Raw genomic sequence first — 20,256 nt, forward strand, 5'->3', positions numbered from 1 at the left:
GCAATAAGTAATAATTAAAGTACTGTAAGTTGGTCAGTGAACAAATTTTGACCAAAGTGATGGTGAGGAAAACAGAATAAGCAATACCTTGACTGAAATCCCATGCTTCAAGCATTTTGGTGTATGGTGTAAGCAAGGCATAAAAAAAAAAGTTAAAAAAAAATGCATTTGCAATGTATTTTATTCTTTCTCTGGCATTATAATTTTAAAGAAGATACAGATAGCATTGGTAACTGCATTACAAAAATGATGTTTAAATCAAGTGGAATTTGACTTGGCTTGAACAGTGAAGCCTGCAAGGTGCATGCATTTCATTTCACGAGCAATACCCAACACAAGACAAATGCAAAATAAAAATCTATGGATCAATGGCAGTAATGTACAAAGAGCTTTCAGTGAGGATGGAACATAATGTCTTTACACATAACACTGGTCAACAACAAATTTGTTGTCTGCATTTTTTAAGCTGATTTAGGACGAATCTGATGCGCTGAATCCAAAACTCACATTAGTTTTGTTCAATCAGGTCAAGTTTTTGAGATATGGCCACATGTCGTTTTTTACATTTTTGTTCACATGTACGCATGTGTGGAGCATTTTAGAAGTTGGTGGGGGTAAAATGTCATGTCAAATAATTGTTTTGATTGGAAATAATTATTTTAATGACAAGAAGTATTCAGGTACGATAGTTCTGGGTGATTATGTCGAAAAGGGATCAGTTTGAAGTCATAAAACCTCAAAATCTTCCAAAAATTGGTGAGGCAAAGCATAAAGTTCGTGGATCAAAACTAAAGTTAATGGGGCAGATTTTGTAATAATGTGATACAAAAAAGTTGTATTTCTTGAAATAACGAACTCTGAAGAATGTACAATACCTACATGCGCCAATTTATGACATGCGCTTCTGCTCAAGCTTGGAGTGCCACAGTACGAACCCAAAGATTGGAGACTGTTCATTGACAGCAGCAAGCGATCACTGAAATGTGTTCTGCTACACAACGGCAACCAGTTTGCCTCTGTACCCATCGCTCACTCGACTACACTGAAGGAGAAGTATGAAGCGGTGAAGTACGTGCTGGAGAAAATTGGTTATGATCAGCATAAGTGGTTTATTTGTGTTGACCTGAAGATGGTGAACTTTTTGTTGGGACAACAGTCTGGCTTCACCAAGTACCCATGTTTTCTGTGCATGTGGGATAGTAGGGACCGTGCTCAGCATTACACGAAGAAGGACTGGCCTGTGCGGGAGGAATTGGTGCCATGCAAAGAAAGGAACGTCATCAACGACCCTCTGGTGGACAGAGACAGAATACTCTTCCCACCGCTGCACATCAAGCTCGGCTTAATCAAGCAGTTCACCAAGGCTCTGGACAAAGATGGTGACTGCTTCACTTACTTGTGCCAGGCTTTTCCAGGATTGACCATGGAGAAGTTGAAAGCTGGCATCTTTGATGGTTCTCAGATCCGTCAGCTCATCAGAGATCCAGAGTTCAAAAACTCAATGAACGAAGTGGAACTGGAAGCGTGGAAGACATTTGTTTTGGTAGTGAAGAACTTTCTTGGCAACAATAAGGCCAGAAACTACGCAGAACTTGTCAACAACATGCTGACTGCTTTCAGAAACCTGGGCTGCAACATGAGCATCAAGATGCACTACCTATTTTCACATATGAACCGGTTTCCTGAGAACCTGGGTTCAATGAGTGACGAGCAGGGGGAGAGATTCCATCAGGACATGAAGGAGATGGAGACCAGGTATCAGGGTCGCTGGGACGCAGTCATGATGGCTGACTACTGTTGGAATCTGAAGAGAGACCTCCCTGCCACTGAACATTCCAGGAGTTCGAAGAAACGGAAGTTCAAGCCCTGAAGTTTGAACAGTGGTGACGCAACATGCAATTTACTTGTACTTACCTTTATCAATGCCCACCATTCAGATGACAGTAATCGATGTTTCTATCATGTAATCAATAAATGTTGTTGGCAAAACATTTTTTTTTCTTAAAAACATGTTTAGGATGATATGTGTTGACAAAAATCAGCTGATAATGCCACAAAAATGTAATTGATTTTGTCACAAGATCTGATTTTTTCAAATCAACTTAGCACAAAAACCTGACCTGATGGAGAGAAACGGATGCCATTTCCTGATTCAGCAGTGCCAGAATACCCTAATTCACTTGTAGAAATCTAGACAACATTCAGAAAGTAAAAAATTGTTGACCAGTGTAATCTATTGCGAATACCTTACATCTATCTACAAACCTTTGACAATGATCTGTATTAAAGTAGATCTGCATAGGCACACCAATAGCCACAGCTATGCTGTCCCTTTGGGAAAGGGTAAAGCTAAATACAGGGTGGCAAATAATTAATGAACATATTTTAATCATGAACAATTCTTCATAATAAATACCTGTTTTTTTTTTTCAGGTGACGTGAAGGACTAAGCTATGGAAAATTGAACCCAATCATCAAAACCAAAAATGGACAAATGGAGCATGGAACACAGAGCAGCCATTGTGTAGCTATATTTTGCCAATCACCAGTCTATAACGATTGCTCAAAGACAGTTTCTGGCAAAGTTTGGTTTGTGAACATGGTCCACACGTAATTCAAAATTGCACTATGTTAAAGTACACAGGACAACTGGCAGTGTAACGGATGCAAAAAGGTCAGGGCGAAGGGATTCAGGAAGAACTGAAGAAACAGTTGAAAGAGAGAGAAGCAGTCCAACAGAGCCCAAATAAGTCAGCAAGAAGGAAACCTCAATAGCCAGGTATTAACTGGGAAACTGTGTGTACAATTGTGAAGAAGGATCTTAGTCGATATCCCAACAAATTCCAAGTGTCACAGCAGTGAAACCGACAGACAATCCCCGATGAAATAAGTCGCATTTCCTCTAAAGCACTTCCGCATGTAATGGAAAACTTTTTCCGTTGCCGTGAATGCATACATTTCAACGGGAATTATCTGACATCAGTCATTTTCAAGAAATGAAGAAGTGTGAATGTCATAAATATTTACCTCTGCCACCGAAGGTGGATGGAGGTTAGGTTTTCACCTCAATCTGTCTGTGAGCAGGATATCTCAAAAAGTTGTGGATGAATTCGGACAAAATTTGCTGGACAAGGAGGATGTATGATGAGGATGAATTGATCCTGATCTAGAAACTATAAAAAAATTTTTTAAGGCAGTGCCTCTTCTCCATCGAGTGATTGGGCTAAAAACGATATATAGCACGATATCTCAAAACATTATGGACGGATTTGTACGAAACTTTGTGGCCAGGTTGGGTGTCCGATATGGACAAATTGATTCAATTTTGGTGAAGATCCGAATCCGGATCCGGATCGGAGAAATTAAGTGATTCTTCACCATTGAGTGAGATAAAGCTAAAAACTGTATACTGTCGGACCCCGCTGTTCGCGGGGGATATGTTTCTGGAAAATACCACGAATGTCGAATCCACAAATGTCGGGGCATTGTTTCAATGGGAAAAAAGGGGATAGGTTCCTGGCGGTATGTGATTCATAAGGAAAAAAATCAAAAATCCCATGAAAAATCACAAATACGCCCACGAAAAAAACCAAAAAAACCCCAAAAACACGAATATGCCAGCGAAAAAACAAACAAAAAACATGAAAAGATGAGGCACAGAGCCACAAATGTTGAAGCAGATTGCATTTTATCAGCCACAAATAGCAAATCTGCAAATAGCGGGGTCCGACAGTATAGCATGAAATCTCAAAATGTTATGGATGACTTATGACAAAACTTGGTGGATGAGTTGGTTAGATGACGAGAAGAAGCCGATTCGATTTTGGTTCAGGTCCAGATTAGTGGGATACAAAACGTAAACTGTTCAGCCTGGTGGAGGTACTGTATGTGCTCTACCGAGTGCCATTTTAGTTCCATACTATGTTCTTTTAGATATGTGGTATAAGGTATACTGTTTCAATAAAACAATTTATCAACAAAACAAATGTGTTCATGCATTGTCACCCTGTATAAGCATTAGAATGCAAACAGCACTGTTTTAACAATGTTTTAACAAATGCATGCATTGTGGAGAATCTCCACTTGCTTTTTAAATAACTGCAAACTACAATACCTATTTTCAAGATTTCCCTCCTTCTCCCAAATAATCAGAAAATGGTATAAGTGGATGCAAAAACTTAATGGCTCTGCCATAACTACGTCGTATAATGGCAACTGTTACTATTGACAATGCCAAAAAAACCAAAAAAAAACCACAAGGTCTCACCTTTCCACCACATGAGCAACTTTGTCAAAGCATTGTGCTTTGCTGTACCAATTCACAGCCTCCTGAAACTGTGGGACATGCACAATGGAATGAAAATGGTTTGCCACTGTAGAAACATCACAATGTCTGAAAATAGCTGGAAATATTTCCCACATATCTCCTTTCATGTCAGAGACTATGTAGAAGACTATGAAGAACTTTCATGTCAGAGACTATGTATGTGATGACAATCTCAGGAGAGCATGGAGCGGTGGAATTATCCAATAACAGTTTGGGTACAGTATACTGTATTGAGCACATTTCCAACATTAGCAGGTAAAAGTACAGTGCACTTCTAACTTTTTGGTCTCCACGGAGATGTCTATTTAACACATATGAAAAATGGGACATTTTTGATAAGTTACTTCCCTCCCTTTAACCCATTTTCCTCCCAACTTCCTATCCCTTCTCGATGCACATGCCTCACATTCCCTACCCTGTTTAACGCAGAAACAGCACTGTTCAAGAATGACATTAATGCAAACTTGTAAAAAAATCGACACGACTATTGCATGCTGTCCTTTTTGGGTGGTACTCCATAGCAATGCACAGTGAAGAACTTACCCTTGATCAATGATTAATTACTTTTAGTCAAATTAATCTTTCCCTCTCTCTATCGAGTGCAGCTTGTGGCTGCTGGTTGCATCATTGGGTAGGACGCAGCTATGCCGCTGATGCAGTGTCGCCCTTACCGGTACACTGGTACTCATTTTGCCGACCTTGGAAGGATGACAGGCTGAGTCAACCTTCTGGTGTATTTTAATTCAGCAGCCAACAGGGCTTGACCTCAGGACCCTAGGATCCCAAGCCGCCACCCTAACCACGAAGCCAACACCAGACTTAATCTTTCCCAAAGAGTAATTCATTCACTCATTATGCTCAATACTCAAAGATATGCAGAAGCTATAAAACCCATCCTTTTATTTCACCTTTATGTGCCTCTCTTCACTCGTTTTAAACTCTGATCTCCACTTGAATTTCTACCTTTGATTCCTCCCCCCTCCCCCCCCCCAGTCTTTGACATTGGAGGTCTTTGTTTTTAACACTGTCAAGAGTAACCAATCAGAGTGGCCTCAGTAATGACAGACACAAAATAAATAGATGGCCAAAGTGAAATGCTACAGCAAATTTGTGTTGTAATTACACTTTGCAGCCATATTCTGGTGAGCTGTCATTTATTTGTGAAGACTGTAAAGTAATCAAAATAAGCATTTTTCAGAAGTAATCATTATTCGCAGCAAATCGGATTTCAAACTCCGAGATTTCAGGTTGGTGCAAGTTTCCTCATTTCGCGGACAAACCTTTCCCATCCGTTCACAGAGCTCAGCACAAAGCATGAACTCCTTTGCATTCTGAAGGCACTTGAGCCCAAGCTGGGGCATCCCACACTCGAGATACGTTTTAGCCAAGCTCAGATACTGCTGTGCATTCCTACAAGAACACCCAAACGAAAAGGTAGGATTAGCGAGATAAAAACAAAGATTTAAGAACAAAATTCGTTTTTGACGCTCCAATGTGCAAATGATGCAATGAATTATAAAATTTGAACTTACTTCTGGTTGCCTTTCTCAGGTCTCAGCTGAAGCACTGTGTTGTGTGCAAGTGCAAGCTTTTCTTTCATCGAGTTTTCACCTTTGTGATAACATTTTGCTGCCACCTGTGAGATTGGAATGGTTAGTATGTGCTCAGCAAAAGTGCACTTGAACAGTTTCATGAGGAACAAATGTAAAACCCCAGACAACAGCTCATTGAGAGGAACTGCTATCTCGACACACCTTCCAACGACGATGCTTGAAAAAGTAGTCTCCTTGGGTATTCCATTCCTCAACTGAAGATGACTTTGCAAACAAGTTGTCATCAAGTACTGCAAACAAATTAATTATTTTTCCATGAGGACAGCTTCTCTTTTCTTTTTTTAAAGGTCCAAATCCTTGTTGGAGGCCAAAGATTTAGTTACTGAGTGAGATTGTAGACGTCTCAGACTCATGCAGACAGATAGTAAATGAAACATATGGACAGTGCTTAGGAAAGATGGTGTATAACCCAGAAATATACATGGCCTATCATTAGCACAAGGATTTTAAGCTGAGACCGGAATGTATGAAAAGAAAGCACACACGCACGTCGCACACACACACAGCCATTTTTACAGCCATTTTCCCCTGCTGTGCAGGGGTTAGCTTTTCTTGAGGCAATGTTTTATGGCCGGATGCCCTTCCTGACGCCAACGCTGGTCGCCTCTTACGACACACAGGGATATGGAACACCTATTCTAACCGGGGCATACACCGGGACCAGTACACTGGTACTCATTTCGCCGACCTCGGAAGGATGACAGGCTGAGTCAACCCCCTGGTGTTAATTCAGCAGCCAACGGGGCTTGAACTCAGGACTTTAGGATCCCAAGCCAGCCACCCTAACCACTAAGCCAACACCAGGCTCAATGTATGAAAAGAAAGCCACCAAGATAATAAATTTCAAAGCAGAAATGTCACATTTTTAATTGTTCTGAAGCCATCCAATCAGAATCTGACCTGTTGGCAACATGAAATACCCCTCCAGAGTTTTTATGCAAACAGTGCATTCAGACGAGGTGGTGGAGATAGTTCGGTGAAATTAGAGCAATAAGAGGCAACCAACGTGCACAAAAAAGACACATTCTTTATCAATTAAAGGCTTAAAAAAAAACTAACACTAAATAACCCTGGCTGTTAATAAGATGACATTAGAAAGTAGACTGTAAGAATAAAACATATTCAACCAAATGTTGAGGCAAACAAGGGGGAATACCCAAATTAGCAAAAGTCTGATGCATCTGTTCACAATTTCTGCAATGATTTGCTGAATCACAGATAACTATCACTCCAAAACTAGATATGTGTTTGCCCACATTAGATGTCAACCTACTGTTATGACATATCAAGTAAAGGAGAAATGAAAAAAATAATAAAGTCAACATAAAAGGGTAAACATCCCATGAAAGAGAAAAGAGAAATGTAGAAGAGACAAGATCAGATGCTTCTAACTTGAGATATCGTCTGCAAAATGATTTTTCAAAGGGGTCATTCCATGTCAAATCATCAAAGAATCTGCCGTCATCTCTCAGATTTTTGTAAAACTTTGGGAACCAATTGGGACGCATGAAAAACGGCAAGAACTCAAATATTTTTGCTAAAAGCCTCTTAATTAGTGAGATATAGACTAACGAACTTTGGACTAATTAGCACGACGTCGCGAATTCAAATGGCCATATCTCTAAAAGTATAACAACTAGAGAGCTGGTTTTGGTGTAATTTTAAAGGTATTTTCATGCCCTATGAATTTGTCTGGGCAACATTTTCCAACCTCCAACCACAAAGAAGTTATCACAAAATATAAACTTCAATCGTGAATCCCCAAAAAATGTATCCTTCAAATTTCCTTAAATTCATCCCAGAGGTACCTTAATGATGTCAAGAAGCTTCCACATAAGTTTTGTGATGGGCACTCCAATAGTTTCTGAGATATGAGCAATAATGTACATGTACGTATGGCATATAGGTTCGAAAATCAGCATTTGTAATGTATTATACAATCATTCTATCCTAGCCATGACAGGGAACACAGGGAACGACCATCAATTGCGTTGAAGTATTGTGACGTCCACGGGACTTTAACAGTCCCGCCAATGTAGAATGAGCCGAAACGATGGAGGCGGTTTATTTTTTATAACCCAAAGATGGCGGTTTTAATCGCTCTACAGCAAACGGGACGAGGAAGGTGGCACGAGTCGCTTTTCACTGAGTTAATAATGTTTATTTCTCAAACCAGAAATAATAAGAAGACTCGGCAAGAGGAGGGATCCGGGGAGATTCGACGGGATGGTGGTGTGGGTTCGGGCGTGGGGAAAACACAAACAATTCCAATGGATATACAAATCTCAAACCCTCTAAGGTGCCAGGTACACACACACACACACACACACACACACACACACACACACACACACACACACACACACACACACACACACACACACACACACACACACACACACACACACACACACACACACACACACACACACACACACACACACACACACACACACAACGTAGCTGGTGGTCAGGCTTGCCCGTGGTGTCGACATAACAGTCACTGGATTGTGCCGGACGAGCTGGCGTTGCGCTCGTCAGGGGCAGGAGACACGGTGGTGCCGAGGTTCCGTCAGCCCTTCTGCGCAGAGCCGCGGTTTCCTGCCTGTGAGCTCTGACCAGCCACCGTGGTGCTGTTCCTGGTGGTGTCGACCTCCTGGTGTAGGCCCAAGACCGCTCACTGTGGTATAGCCTGCGGGCCTGCGGGGCAGGGCATGATGATGGGGGGAGTGGTCGTCGTGAGCATCGTGTCTGCCAGGGATATAAAGAGTGCGCGCCGCTTGAGGCGTCGTAGTGATGCCGTAGTCGCCACGGCTTGTGAGTGTACTGAGTACGTAATAAAGGAGAGCTGCGGGCAGAGTACGCCCACGCTCGCGCTTGTACAACACAGCCCGGCTCGACTGTTCCCCCGCTCGTGTCTGCCTGCTAAGTATCTCTGCCACGACACTACAGTTGGCTGACGAGGATCTTCGGATCGGCGTGTGCAGGGCGGCAGCGAATAACCCGTGCGGTTCCAGGCTACGGAGCCAAGGGTCTCGCCAGCACGAGCATGGCAGAAGGTCGGGGCACGGCGCACGGGCGCGTGCCCATTTTCGGGGGAGATGACTTCGAGTTGTTTTCTGAACAATTGGGTTGCTACTTCCGCGCGAATGATGTAGATGATGGAGAAAAACGCAAGTCGATCTTGCTCGCCTCACAATCAACGGAGCACTACTGGCTGCTGAGTGATTTGGTGGCTCCAGATAAGCCCAGTGATGACGGGCTATCGTTTCAGGACATCGTGGCGAAAATGAAGACCCACTTGGCGCCAGAGAAGTCGTTGCAGCTCGCGCGGTTCCAGTTCGATCACCTCGCGAAGGGTGGCGAGGAGCGCGTTGCAGATTTCGTAGCACGGGTGAAGCATTCGGCCGTGCCTTGCAAGTTCACGGCAGAGGAGCGTCCGGCACGACTCAGAGATAGTTTTATTTCTGGTCTGCGAGACGTGAAGATGGTAGCAGCCATCCTGCGGTTGACCGACGTCACATTCGACTCGGCGGTCGGGACTGCTTCGTCTGTCGAGCAGACACTCACGGATGTCCGCACCATCGCTGGCCAGGACGTAATGAGTAGCTCCAGCTGGGGCATGTAGGCTGATCCCGAGGTCCACGCGGTGACCCAGGTGCCGCAGGTCGCACATCCCGGAGTTCACGCGATGACCCAGGCGCCACAGGTCGCGCAGCCTGGGGTCCGCACGATGACCCAGGTGCCGCAGGTCGCACGCGCGTCTGGCGGTGCGGGACGAGGGCGCGCACCGCAGCACGGTCGCACCGGGAGCGAGGTGGATTTCCAGGGGTGCTGGGGTGTGGTGGTCCACACCTGCGACGAATGTGCCCGTATAAGAACACCGTGTGTTTGCATTGTCACAAGTGGGACATTTGAAGCGTGTGTGTCGGATGGCGGGGGCCTCCGTTGGGGTCTTGGATGGCGAGGTGCGGGAGGACCCCAGTGACCTGGAGATCGGCCTGCAGCCGGGGCATGGCGATGCCGGCGGGCCGGAGCAGGAGATGCAACCACGGTTGAGTCTATTTTCCGTTGGTCCGGAGGTGACGACGCCGTTCACGGTGGAGGTCGAAGTGAATGGCGAGCCGACCGTGTTTTGCGTGGACACCGGGGCTGCAGTGTCGGTCATGGGCGAGCAGGCGGCTCGTGGTCTTCGCGGTGTTCGCCTAGTCGAGACGACCTTGTCGCTGTACACGTACACCGGTGAAGCGATTGCACCGCTTGCGAGGGCCGACGTCTCGGTGCGCTACCGAGGTCGACGCGCCCGACTCTCGGTGTTCGTGGGGCGAGGGGAGGGGCCCGCCCTTTTGGGTCGGGACTGGCTGGCGCACCTCGGGCTGGATCTCCAGTTCGTACCTCCAGGTGTGCCGGTGCTCTCTTCGATGCTTTCGTCGAGACCCGAGGGCGAGGTTCTGGCGGCGGGAGCCGCATCGATACAACGGGAGCGGCCGTTCGTTGCTGCCTGCAACGGTGATGTGCGGTTCGGGAGCAGTGGGAGCCGTGCCAGCTCTCGCGATGAGTTCTCGTGCTTCGGCGGCGTTCATGAGGCAATGCGCGCCTGTGTTGGTCGGGCAGCTTCAACGGGTTGCGGTGAGCCCGTGGCGTTAAAGGAAGTCGCGAGTCGCAACATCGAGTCGACAACCAAGAGACGGACTCGTGATGTGGGTTATGGGTTGCTGTTCATTGCATATTTGGTTTTCATTGCTCGAGTGATGCGGTTTAACGTTGTTGAAATAAATGCCGACAGTTCAGGTGTGGGAATGGGTTTGGCGGAGATCAATCGATGGGTTTTGCAGTATGGTCAATGTGATGTGGTGGCTTTGGGAGAGGTGGTAGCGAATAAAAAGGTTTGGTTGGCCTTCCATTGCCCCGGGCCGCGGGTAGTTGCTTTGTCATGTGCAGGGATTTTGTCGAAAGAACGCGCTGTATGGAAAAATGAGTTTGCAATGGTTCAAATGATGTTCTTATTGATTTATGACGAGCCTATGGTTGAAGTGTGGTTTGAATGGAGTTGCTACCGTCTAACTGCCGTGTGGGTCTCGGAGGTCCACTCGTAGCCAGGGCTGGTGCGCTGGTCAGCGTTACCCCCACCTCTGGTTTCGGCAAGGTCAGACGTGCCTGGCGCCGGGGGCGCAGCTCTCCGTGTTCGCTCAAGGCCGTTTAGACGGGCGTTGGCATCTCAACTGATTGTGGTGCGTGGGTTGTTGTGGGCCATTGGTTGCATCCAGCCAGCGGCGCTGTTCAGCGCCCCCATCCAAGGTCAATCGAGTCTGGCGCTGGCGCCACGGCTTCCAGACAGCGGGCTTCCGGCCTCGGAATGTTTATCTGCTTCAGGTCTGGCTGGGGGAGGTGGGACGCCTTGTGGGCCGGAGGCGTTTGATGGTGCCGGGGGAGGTTTGCTCGGGAGGTCGCCGCGGCCTCGCCGAAGGCCATGTAAGCATGAGCCGCCTGGGGGCGTTTTCGCTGTGTAGTGCTGCTGTGCTTCTCGCCTTGCTGCTTCATATCGGTAACGCGGTCAGAGTTTGGTAGGTGCTGTGTGCACCTCCGTCTTCGGAACCTGGCCATTGCAGCTCCACTAGCTCGCTTCCACACGTTATATGATGTGATGTGCTTTTATACTTCGCTGTTTTCTTTTTTGTACCTTGTCTGCTGTTATACCGTAGTACTTCGTGCTGTTAATGCTTATTATGATGGTGATCATTTAATAATCATGATTTTAGGAGGGAGGAGTGTGGTATAGCCTACGGGCCTGCGGGGCAGGGCATGATGATGGGGGGAGTGGTCGTCGTGAGCATCGTGTCTGCCAGGGATATAAGGAGTGCGCGCCGCCTGAGGCGTCGTAGTGATGCCGTAGTCGCCACGGCTTGTGAGTGCACTGAGTACGTAATAAAGGAGAGCCGCGGGCAGAGTATGCCCGCGCTCGCGCTTGTACAACACAGCCCGGCTCGACTGTTCCCCCGCTCGTGTCTGCCTGCTAAGCATCTCTGCCACGACACTACACTCACAGCCACCAGGGAGCCAGTTCTGGCGCCAAGATGCGAGCAGGAGAGGGAGGCAGGTCTGGCCGCCGTTCGGTCCCGTACTCTGAGCCAGCAGAACTCCAGAGCCAACCGAGGTGAGGCACGAGGCACAGCAAGGCCACGAGACACGACGAATCGAGGAACGAACCAGCTCAACGAGAGAGAGCACGCTCAAAGATCAACAGCCTCGACCAGACGCTTTCTTTTTATCACTCTTCCTCCCTTCTTTTCCCAAACAGAACCTTTTTATACTCGAGTTCTCGTCACTTTCAATCGAGCCCTTTTATTGGCCCTCCGCCATCGCCTTCCGCCATTTGTGATCAAGGGGCGGAGCCATCTGCAGCACTGTCCTATTACATCACGGCAAGCCTACAGGGAATACTAAAAGGGGATACGCATATACACTTACCCGAAACCGTCTCCCTATCTAACTACGTGACAATTATCATTTACCCCTTAAAGAAATGGACATTTACTAGACAACTTATCACCACTGAATTGCTACTTATTACATCGAGATCCTGGTAAACTCGAACAGCATGGCATACCTAATTAAACATCCTAATTACCCTTTGAATGCATACCCCCCCCTCAAACGTAACACTGCCCCCTCCTCTGCTACTGCAGCTCCTGCAAGGTATATCACAGGCGCTACCGTACCAGCCTTAACACTTACTGACTCACACCTAATTAACCTAACGAAATAAAGTAGGAGGGGCAATGGGCAGCGAGCCACAGCTAACTTACTTATTCTGCTTAATGTACTACCCCCTTATGGCCTTATCCTCGCCTAAACAATCATTCGTTTTTTTTTTTTTATCACATGAGAGCACTGAGCGAAGTTGCACTCCATCCTCTGGATCATCGCTCTTGTCCAACACTCTTCCAGTGATCTGGGGAGGGGAAACAAAAGGTTCCACAAAAACACAACACTTATACTTTACATTCCTAGTCTAAGCCTTAACGACACTATTAACGGGATATTTACACTTGACCGCGTCCCCCAGTGGATGCGAATAGACCCAGCATTACCTGGGGAGCCAATTTTCAAATTTGCTTGACCCCAAAATTATGCGGACATCATGCCCCTGCTGCACATGTCAAGTTGTGCGGGATCGAGTGGGACTCACACATCTTCACAACACTCACACCATGCTCATCATCACATTTCTAGGTCATGGTCCCCATTTTAATGATGCAGGCTGCATCCCGTCATGGCCGTGGGGTGGGTTACCACAAGATGATGGGGCATCTCAGGTGCAACCATGCCCACAGGTAAGCTTTAGTCCAACCCGGACGTTTCTCCGCCCCGCTCCCTTTGATTCCCACTTCCCTGGTAGCCATCAGCTCTCACCCAGTACAACACACTGGAAGGGGTCTCACGAGCTCCTCTGGCCTTCCTGGGTCGCCAAGGTCCTACCCGCCTTGGTCGCCCAACCAGACCCTCTCCCAGTTGCCTCCAGACACTGTCACCATCAGCCACCAGGGGTGAATCTCCTTGAAGGGGGTCGCAATTCACGCTCACCGTGAGCCTCAGCAATCTCTGCAGACAAGCACATCATCCCCACCCACAAAACCCACATGACTCCCCCCACCCCATCGGCCTTACATGTGACACCTGCATTTCTAACACTTCACCGACCATGACCTTCCCTGTTACCACACCATGTCCAATAAAAAAAATCTATGTGTGCACCATACAATTCACTTCTTAACTTGAAACAACTCACACAACACTTCTCCTCATCCGATCCACGCACCAGCCATTGGACAGCCACTCGTGCCCGCTTTGTTACCAATTACCCACTGTCCCTATTGTCACTCTAAAACCCAGCAGAACTTACAAACCCATGCCAATTTTCCCACAATTCACTATTTTCACCAAAGGAGGGCAATTTGCCACAATCTCACCAGCCGAGCATGGCCCTATAAGCTCAGCCCGATCTAGTCTCCCCGACCCCCGACAGTGATTTCCGGACTCGACCTATGTAAGGGCACCTCGGATAGACCTGGCGGTTCAGCAGGAGGATTCATCTCCTGAAGCATTTGGGTAATGCCAATTTCTCCCAGCCCCCCTCCCTAATCCCGAATCTCCGCCTGTCGGATCGTCACCGATGGCCTCTCGGGCACCAGACCCGGCCGACTCCAGAAGGCCAGTCTGGCCGCACACTCGGCCGCTCGGTGAACGGTGGGTGGATCCTGTAACTCCACCAGCGCTCGGACCTCAGGGTCTGGAAGAGCAGCAAAAAATTTCTCTAGTGCCAGTCTGTCCCACGCCTCCACTGTTAGGTCCCGATACGCGATCCTGACTGATTGGTAAATGTCCTGTGCTAGCTCCTGCACTGTCTCGCCCGACTTTAATCTGCGGTGCTGGAGCTGGGCCCACACCAGATCACAGTTTGCCGCGAACCCAAACCGACGGCTCAACGCCTCGCAAATGTGGGAGCTGGTTAACATCCCCTCCGCGATCAAGTTTAACACATCAGCGGCTGGTCCCCGCAACGTTGCCACCAAATTCCCTGTACGTTCCCGCTCATTCCACCTGTTTAGTCGGGAAATACACTCAAATTGCGTCAGAAAAGCTTCAAGGCTCCTTGACCCGTCAAAATTTACCAGGGGGATCACTTTTCCGGTGGCCCACTTCCCAGTTTCTCCCTTGTCCGAATCCAGCCCAGGGATCAAACACCTTTGTGGCTGCGTATCCAATTTCGGAGCCCACTGTGGCCAAAGATGTTTTGTGGTGAGGGTCTCATGGGTCAATTTTGCCTCCTGTTCCAAACGTTGAATGGACCGATTCACCTCTTCCCGCAGGATCTTCTGGGCCTGCACAACCTCCTCCAAGGCTCCGTTGCGAGTTTGTAGCTGCTCCTCAACCAACCCGGACACTCTACTTACAAAAGACGGCTCGACCAGGCCTTTATCCAAGTCTTCATCTTGGCTCATAATTTTATCTTGTTCGTCCAAACGAGCCTCCAATCCTTTGACCTCCTCCGCCAAATTCATCCCTTGCTTCCTCAGCTCTCCCCACTCTTCTACTTGCAGCTGCATATGAGCATCCACACAGGCACGATGACGTTCCAGGCCTTCATCCACTTTATCAACCCGAATGTTCGTTGCATCAATTTTATCTACCAATTTTTTCCGTATATTTTCCCCCTCCAATGTAATTTCTACCTTTGTTTCCTCCAATCTATCCTCGAATTTACTTTGTATTTCCCCCAATTTAACATCCACACACTCGTGCATCTCAGTTTTCATTTTCTCCATCTTCTCCCCCAATTCATCCCTCATTAAATCAATCCGTACACCCAACTGTTCCCCCATTACCCCCAATTGATCTGTTATTTCTGCCCTCTGTGCTGTAATTGCACTCATTAAACTTTCCAACATTGTCTGGATCGACATCGCGCCAGTTTCCGGCGCTGCCAGCTCCATTACGGGCGATGAAGCACGGTCCACGCTCGGAATGGGAGAGGTTCTGACCCTACCCCCGTCTCTCCCTTCTTCCCCCGACTCGCTGCCCGACACGTGGCCTTCCTCCTCCAACATCTGCACATCCGCCATGGTGCAGAAGTCCCGTTTGCCGCCAATTAAATTTAATTTGAAAAATCCCGCCAAAATTTTCCCGCGCTCACGCGCTTTTCTGTAGTAATTTTATATTCCAATTCGTGGCGAGATTTTAATCCTGATATATTCTCCCGATGCCAAATATAATTTAGATGAGTTCGAACATCCAACACCCTGACACCAATGTGACGTCCACGGGACTTGAACAGTTCCGCCAACGTAGAATGAGCCGAAACGATGGAGGCGGTTTATTTTTTATAACCCAAAGATGGCGGTTTTAATCGCTCCACAGCAAACGGGACGAGGAAGGTGGCACGAGTCACTTTTCACTGAGTTAATAATGTTTATTTCTCTAACCAGAAATAATAATAAGACTCGGCAAGAGGAGGGATCCGGGGCGATTCGACGGGATGGTGGTGTGGGTTCAGGCGTAGGGAAAACACAAACAATTCCAATGGATATACAAATCTCAAACCCTCTAAGGCGCCAGGTACACACACACACACACACACACACACACACACACACACACACACACACACACACACACACACACACACACACACACACACACACACACACACACACACACACACACACACACAACGTAGCTGGTGGTCAGGCTTGCCCGTGGTGTCGACTTAACAGTCACTGGATTGGTGCCGGACGAGCTGGCGTTGTGCTCGTCAGGGGCAGGAGACACGGTGGTGCCGAGGTTACGTCAGCCCTTCCGCGCAGAGCCGCGGTTTCCTGCCTGTGAGCTCCGATCAGCCACTGTGGTGCTGTTCCTGGTGGTGTTGACCTCCTGGTGTAGGCCCAAGACAACTCACAGCCACCAGGGAGCCAGTTCTGGCGCCAAGATGCGAGCAGGAGAGGGAGGCAGGTCCGGCCGCCGTTCAGTCCCGTACTCCGAGCCAGCAGAACTCCAGAGCCAACCGAGCTGAGGCACGAGGCACAGCAAGGCCACGAGACACGACGAATCGAGGAACGAACCAGCTCAACGAGAGAGAGCACGCTCAGAGATCAACAGCCTCGACCAGACGCTTTCTTTTTATCACTCTTCCTCCCTTCTTTTCCCAAACAGAACCTTTTTATACTCGAGTTCTCGTCACTTCCAATCGAGCCCTTTTATTGGCCCTCCGCCGTCGCCTTCCGCCAATTGTGATCAAGGGGCGGAGCCATCCGCAGCACTGTCCTATTACATCACGGCAAGCCTACAGGGAATACTAAAAGGGGATACGCATATACACTTACCCTAACCCGTCTCCCTATCTAATTACGTGACAATTATCATTTCCCCCTTAAAGAAATGGACATTTACTAGACAACTTATCACCACTGAATTGCTACTTATTACATCGAGATCCTGGTACAACTCGAACAGCATGGCATACCTAATTAAACATCCTAATTACCCTTTGAATGCATAGCCCCCCCCTCCTCAGACGTAACAGTATCATATACTTTCATTTTCAACTGGGCCTGAGGGGAAGAAACAAGTGCTGCTGTTGCTGCATTGAAGAGGAAATTGAAAGCCTCAGTCAGGTTAGTGAACACTGTGTACTTGAACTCACTTATTGATTTTATAATACATTACAAATGCTGATTTTTGAACCTATATGCCATACGTGCATGTACATTGTTGCTCATATCTCAGAAACTATTGGAGTGCCCATCACAAAATTTTTGTGGAAGCTTCTTGACATCATAAGGTACCTCTGGGATGAATTTGAGGAAATTTGTAGGATACATTTTTTGGGGATTCACGATTGAAGTTTATATTTTGTGATAACTTTTTTTGTGGTTGGAGGTAGGAAAATGTTGCCCAGACAAATTCATAGGGCATGAAAATACCTTTAAAATGACACCAAAACCAGCTCTCTTGGTGTTATACTTTTAGAGATATGGCCATTTGAATTCGCGACGTCGTGCTAATTAGTCCAAAGTTCGTTAGTCTGTATCACACTACTTAAGAGGCTGTAAGCAAAAATATTTGAGTTCTTGCCGTTTTTCATGGGTCCCAATTGGTTCCCAAAGTTTTACAAAAATCTGAGAGATGACGGTAGATTCTTTGATGATTTGACATGGAATGACCCAAAGGGCACATGACCTTTCACTTGTTGAACCCAAAATTGAATCAGTTCATCCTCATAATCGCAGTCCATACTTATGCCAAATCTGGTTTAAAAATGCCTTCAGTGGTTCACAAACTATTGTGGTAACAAAGATTTTCAATTCAAGGGCATATGGCCTGAAGCTTTTGACCTGTTGAACCCAAAGTGTAAACAGTTCATCTTTGCATGATAGTTTATACTTAAGCCAAGTTTGGTTGAAATCCGAGTCACAGAATGATCTATGTTTTAGAAGATCTGAGAACACGCGCGAATAAGCGAGCGGAAGCACACAAATGCAAGCACGCACACACCTCAGTCCAATTATACAGTTGGATTAGTGCTTCGTTAGTAGGACACTGCATTTGCAAGGATGTTAAACTGGGTACCTTTCCACTGGCATCAGTTTATGGACATAAAATATCCCACGGTGTCTTTAACAATGAGTATGTGAGTTATCGCCGAACAATAGACAGTACATATCTTAAGTTCCTGCCTTGAATGATTGCTGTAAAGGCAAAGGCGCACAATCCAGGCAGCACCACCGCTCTGTCGCAGGGGAGAATGAACCACCACCACCACTTCAAAATTTTAAGTCAGGCTTTTATGCTTATGAAGAGAAATATTTCTTACTTGGATAAAAGCCCGTGAAAAATGACGGGTTGGAATCATTTTATTCAAAATATTCAGAGGCGGGAAGATATGGTGTTTTGCAACAAGAAAAAGCGTTGTTTTAAAACACCACATGTACAAATGTTACCCTATTTTCTATATCTTCTGGGAACTTTCATTTTGAGGGTACAGCCTCGTGAGCATGCCAAAGCCTGACGCCTCAGCCTCGCATCAGGTGTGCTTATATTTTTATTTATTAGACATCAGGCATATGTAAATGAACACTCATTTTACTCTGCGCACGTTACATACACATCATGTGCAGCATATTTCACCTCCCTGCGCCTTGTATTTATTGTTTGTTTGTTTTCAACGCTTATGTGCACCGCAATTGAGGGCCGGTTAAAAGACACCGTCTACATTTCCAAAAGAAGAGACGTAATTGCTCTTTGATGGAAAATGTTTTTCGAGTTTTATTCTGAAAAACACACCGTAGTGAACACACAATCGTGTTGAAAGATTGGCCTTTAAAACCTTTCTTAAATCATCCTTTTGAAGGGGAACAGACATCACACAAACAAATACACACATTGTGTTTTATATGGTGAATATAGTATACAAATGCTCAATTTAATTTCCAGATGAATAAATTAAAACACTTATCAACTTTTTCTGAAATAAATCTACCCAATCAGCTGAAAACCAAGTGCCGTGAATGCATAAAATTCCTCAAAATGCCTCGAACTTCCATTATCCCAAACACAAACACTTGTTTATATTGCAAAAAGAGATCTGGGACTGGGTACAGTGGAGAAACAACCAACCAAAAGAAAACAAAAGTCTTACCCCCATCTTCTTTTTTGACACGGATCACAGAAACCAGTCCGCAGCGGATGAAGTACTCAAAAACTGGTGCACGCTTCTCTTCATTATCATCAAATATCCAGAGGTTGACACGTGCTCGGGTTATAGCTGTGTAGAGTTGTTTCAAGTCGCTGTTCAGGACCTGCATTTCACACAATTTATGGTTTGTGGGCTGCCGCTTGCTTATGCTCTAAGTAAAGGATGAGTTGGGGGTGGGGGAAATAGATTGGGAAAAGTAAAAGTGATAAATGGAAGAACGAGGGGGTAGGATGCAAGAAAGAAAGGAAGTGAACAGAATATGGGTTAAATGGGGAAAGAGAGAAGAGGGGCTGGGAGGAGATCAGATAAATCTTGAAGGGAGGTAAAGAAGCATGTCTGGAACACATCAAGATGCAGAGGGAAGGCGTGTCAAAAATTCCACCATTTCTGTATACGTCACAAATGGATGGTATCTAAGCAAGATCCTCAATAAAAACTGTGGTTCAATGTGACAAAACAACTGCAACTGTTCAAAGACAACAAAATAAGCTAAATGGTAAACCACATACATTGTCGATTAAACTTTGGTAAAAACTAATCTCTCATGTAATGACAGGAATGGTTAATATTAATATTTTCACCATTACCTTGTGTGAAACAGCATCAAATTCCAGAGGTCTAGACTTGGTCACAAGGTCATCCATCTTGATTTCTGTCACGTTTTCAGATCTCGAGTCATGCACATCTTCAGGCTTGTAAGAAGACACCACTCGCCACTCTTTTACAGACTTGATGATAAGAAGTGCAACAAAGATGAGCATTATAAAAAGTTTTAAAACCGATCAAATTAACAGACAAGAAAAATAATGAATTGTCACGATTTTTATTTTATTTTTTGTATACGTTGTCGAGGCTCATATTAACTTTTCTAGAGCACTACTTGGTTCCTCCTAAGATCACAAGGGCAGAACTGCATGCACATGATATTTTTTTGAATGTGCCATATTTTCTATCGTCTGGCATTTTCCACAAGCCATGGATTGTCCCTTCTTTTCTATAGTTTGCCACATGGCACATACTATAGAGAAGGGGCCTTTTCCCCAAGAATATTGTTGTGGTTGACC

The 20,256-nt window shown here is 46.2% G+C and overlaps 1 protein-coding gene across 4 annotated transcripts in view; it reads right to left on the bottom strand.

Annotated features, from left to right (window-relative positions):
- The window catches only part of TRANK1 (tetratricopeptide repeat and ankyrin repeat containing 1), a 149,321-nt gene that overhangs the window by 10,107 nt on the left and 118,958 nt on the right, over positions 1 to 20,256 (bottom strand). For 2 of the 4 annotated variants that reach the window (XM_085897815.1, XM_085897816.1), the window contains exons 18-24: positions 19,780 to 19,920; positions 19,136 to 19,295; positions 6,082 to 6,170; positions 5,860 to 5,963; positions 5,608 to 5,737; positions 4,268 to 4,335; positions 88 to 105 (exon numbers count right to left, since the gene is read on the bottom strand). In XM_085897815.1, the coding sequence (XP_085753941.1) occupies positions 88 to 105; positions 4,268 to 4,335; positions 5,608 to 5,737; positions 5,860 to 5,963; positions 6,082 to 6,170; positions 19,136 to 19,295; positions 19,780 to 19,920 (710 nt within the window). Of the gene's footprint in view, positions 1 to 87; positions 106 to 2,381; positions 3,125 to 4,267; positions 4,336 to 5,607; positions 5,738 to 5,859; positions 5,964 to 6,081; positions 6,171 to 19,135; positions 19,296 to 19,779; positions 19,921 to 20,256 lie in introns of those variants that run through there. The other 2 variants (XM_085897818.1, XM_085897817.1) reach the window with 2 other exon arrangements.

Source organism: Eptatretus burgeri, chromosome 10 (genome assembly GCF_056783735.1).
Source record: "Eptatretus burgeri isolate ZD-2024b chromosome 10, Ebu_testis_v1, whole genome shotgun sequence".
In the NCBI taxonomy this organism is placed as follows: Eukaryota; Metazoa; Chordata; class Myxini; order Myxiniformes; family Myxinidae; genus Eptatretus; species Eptatretus burgeri.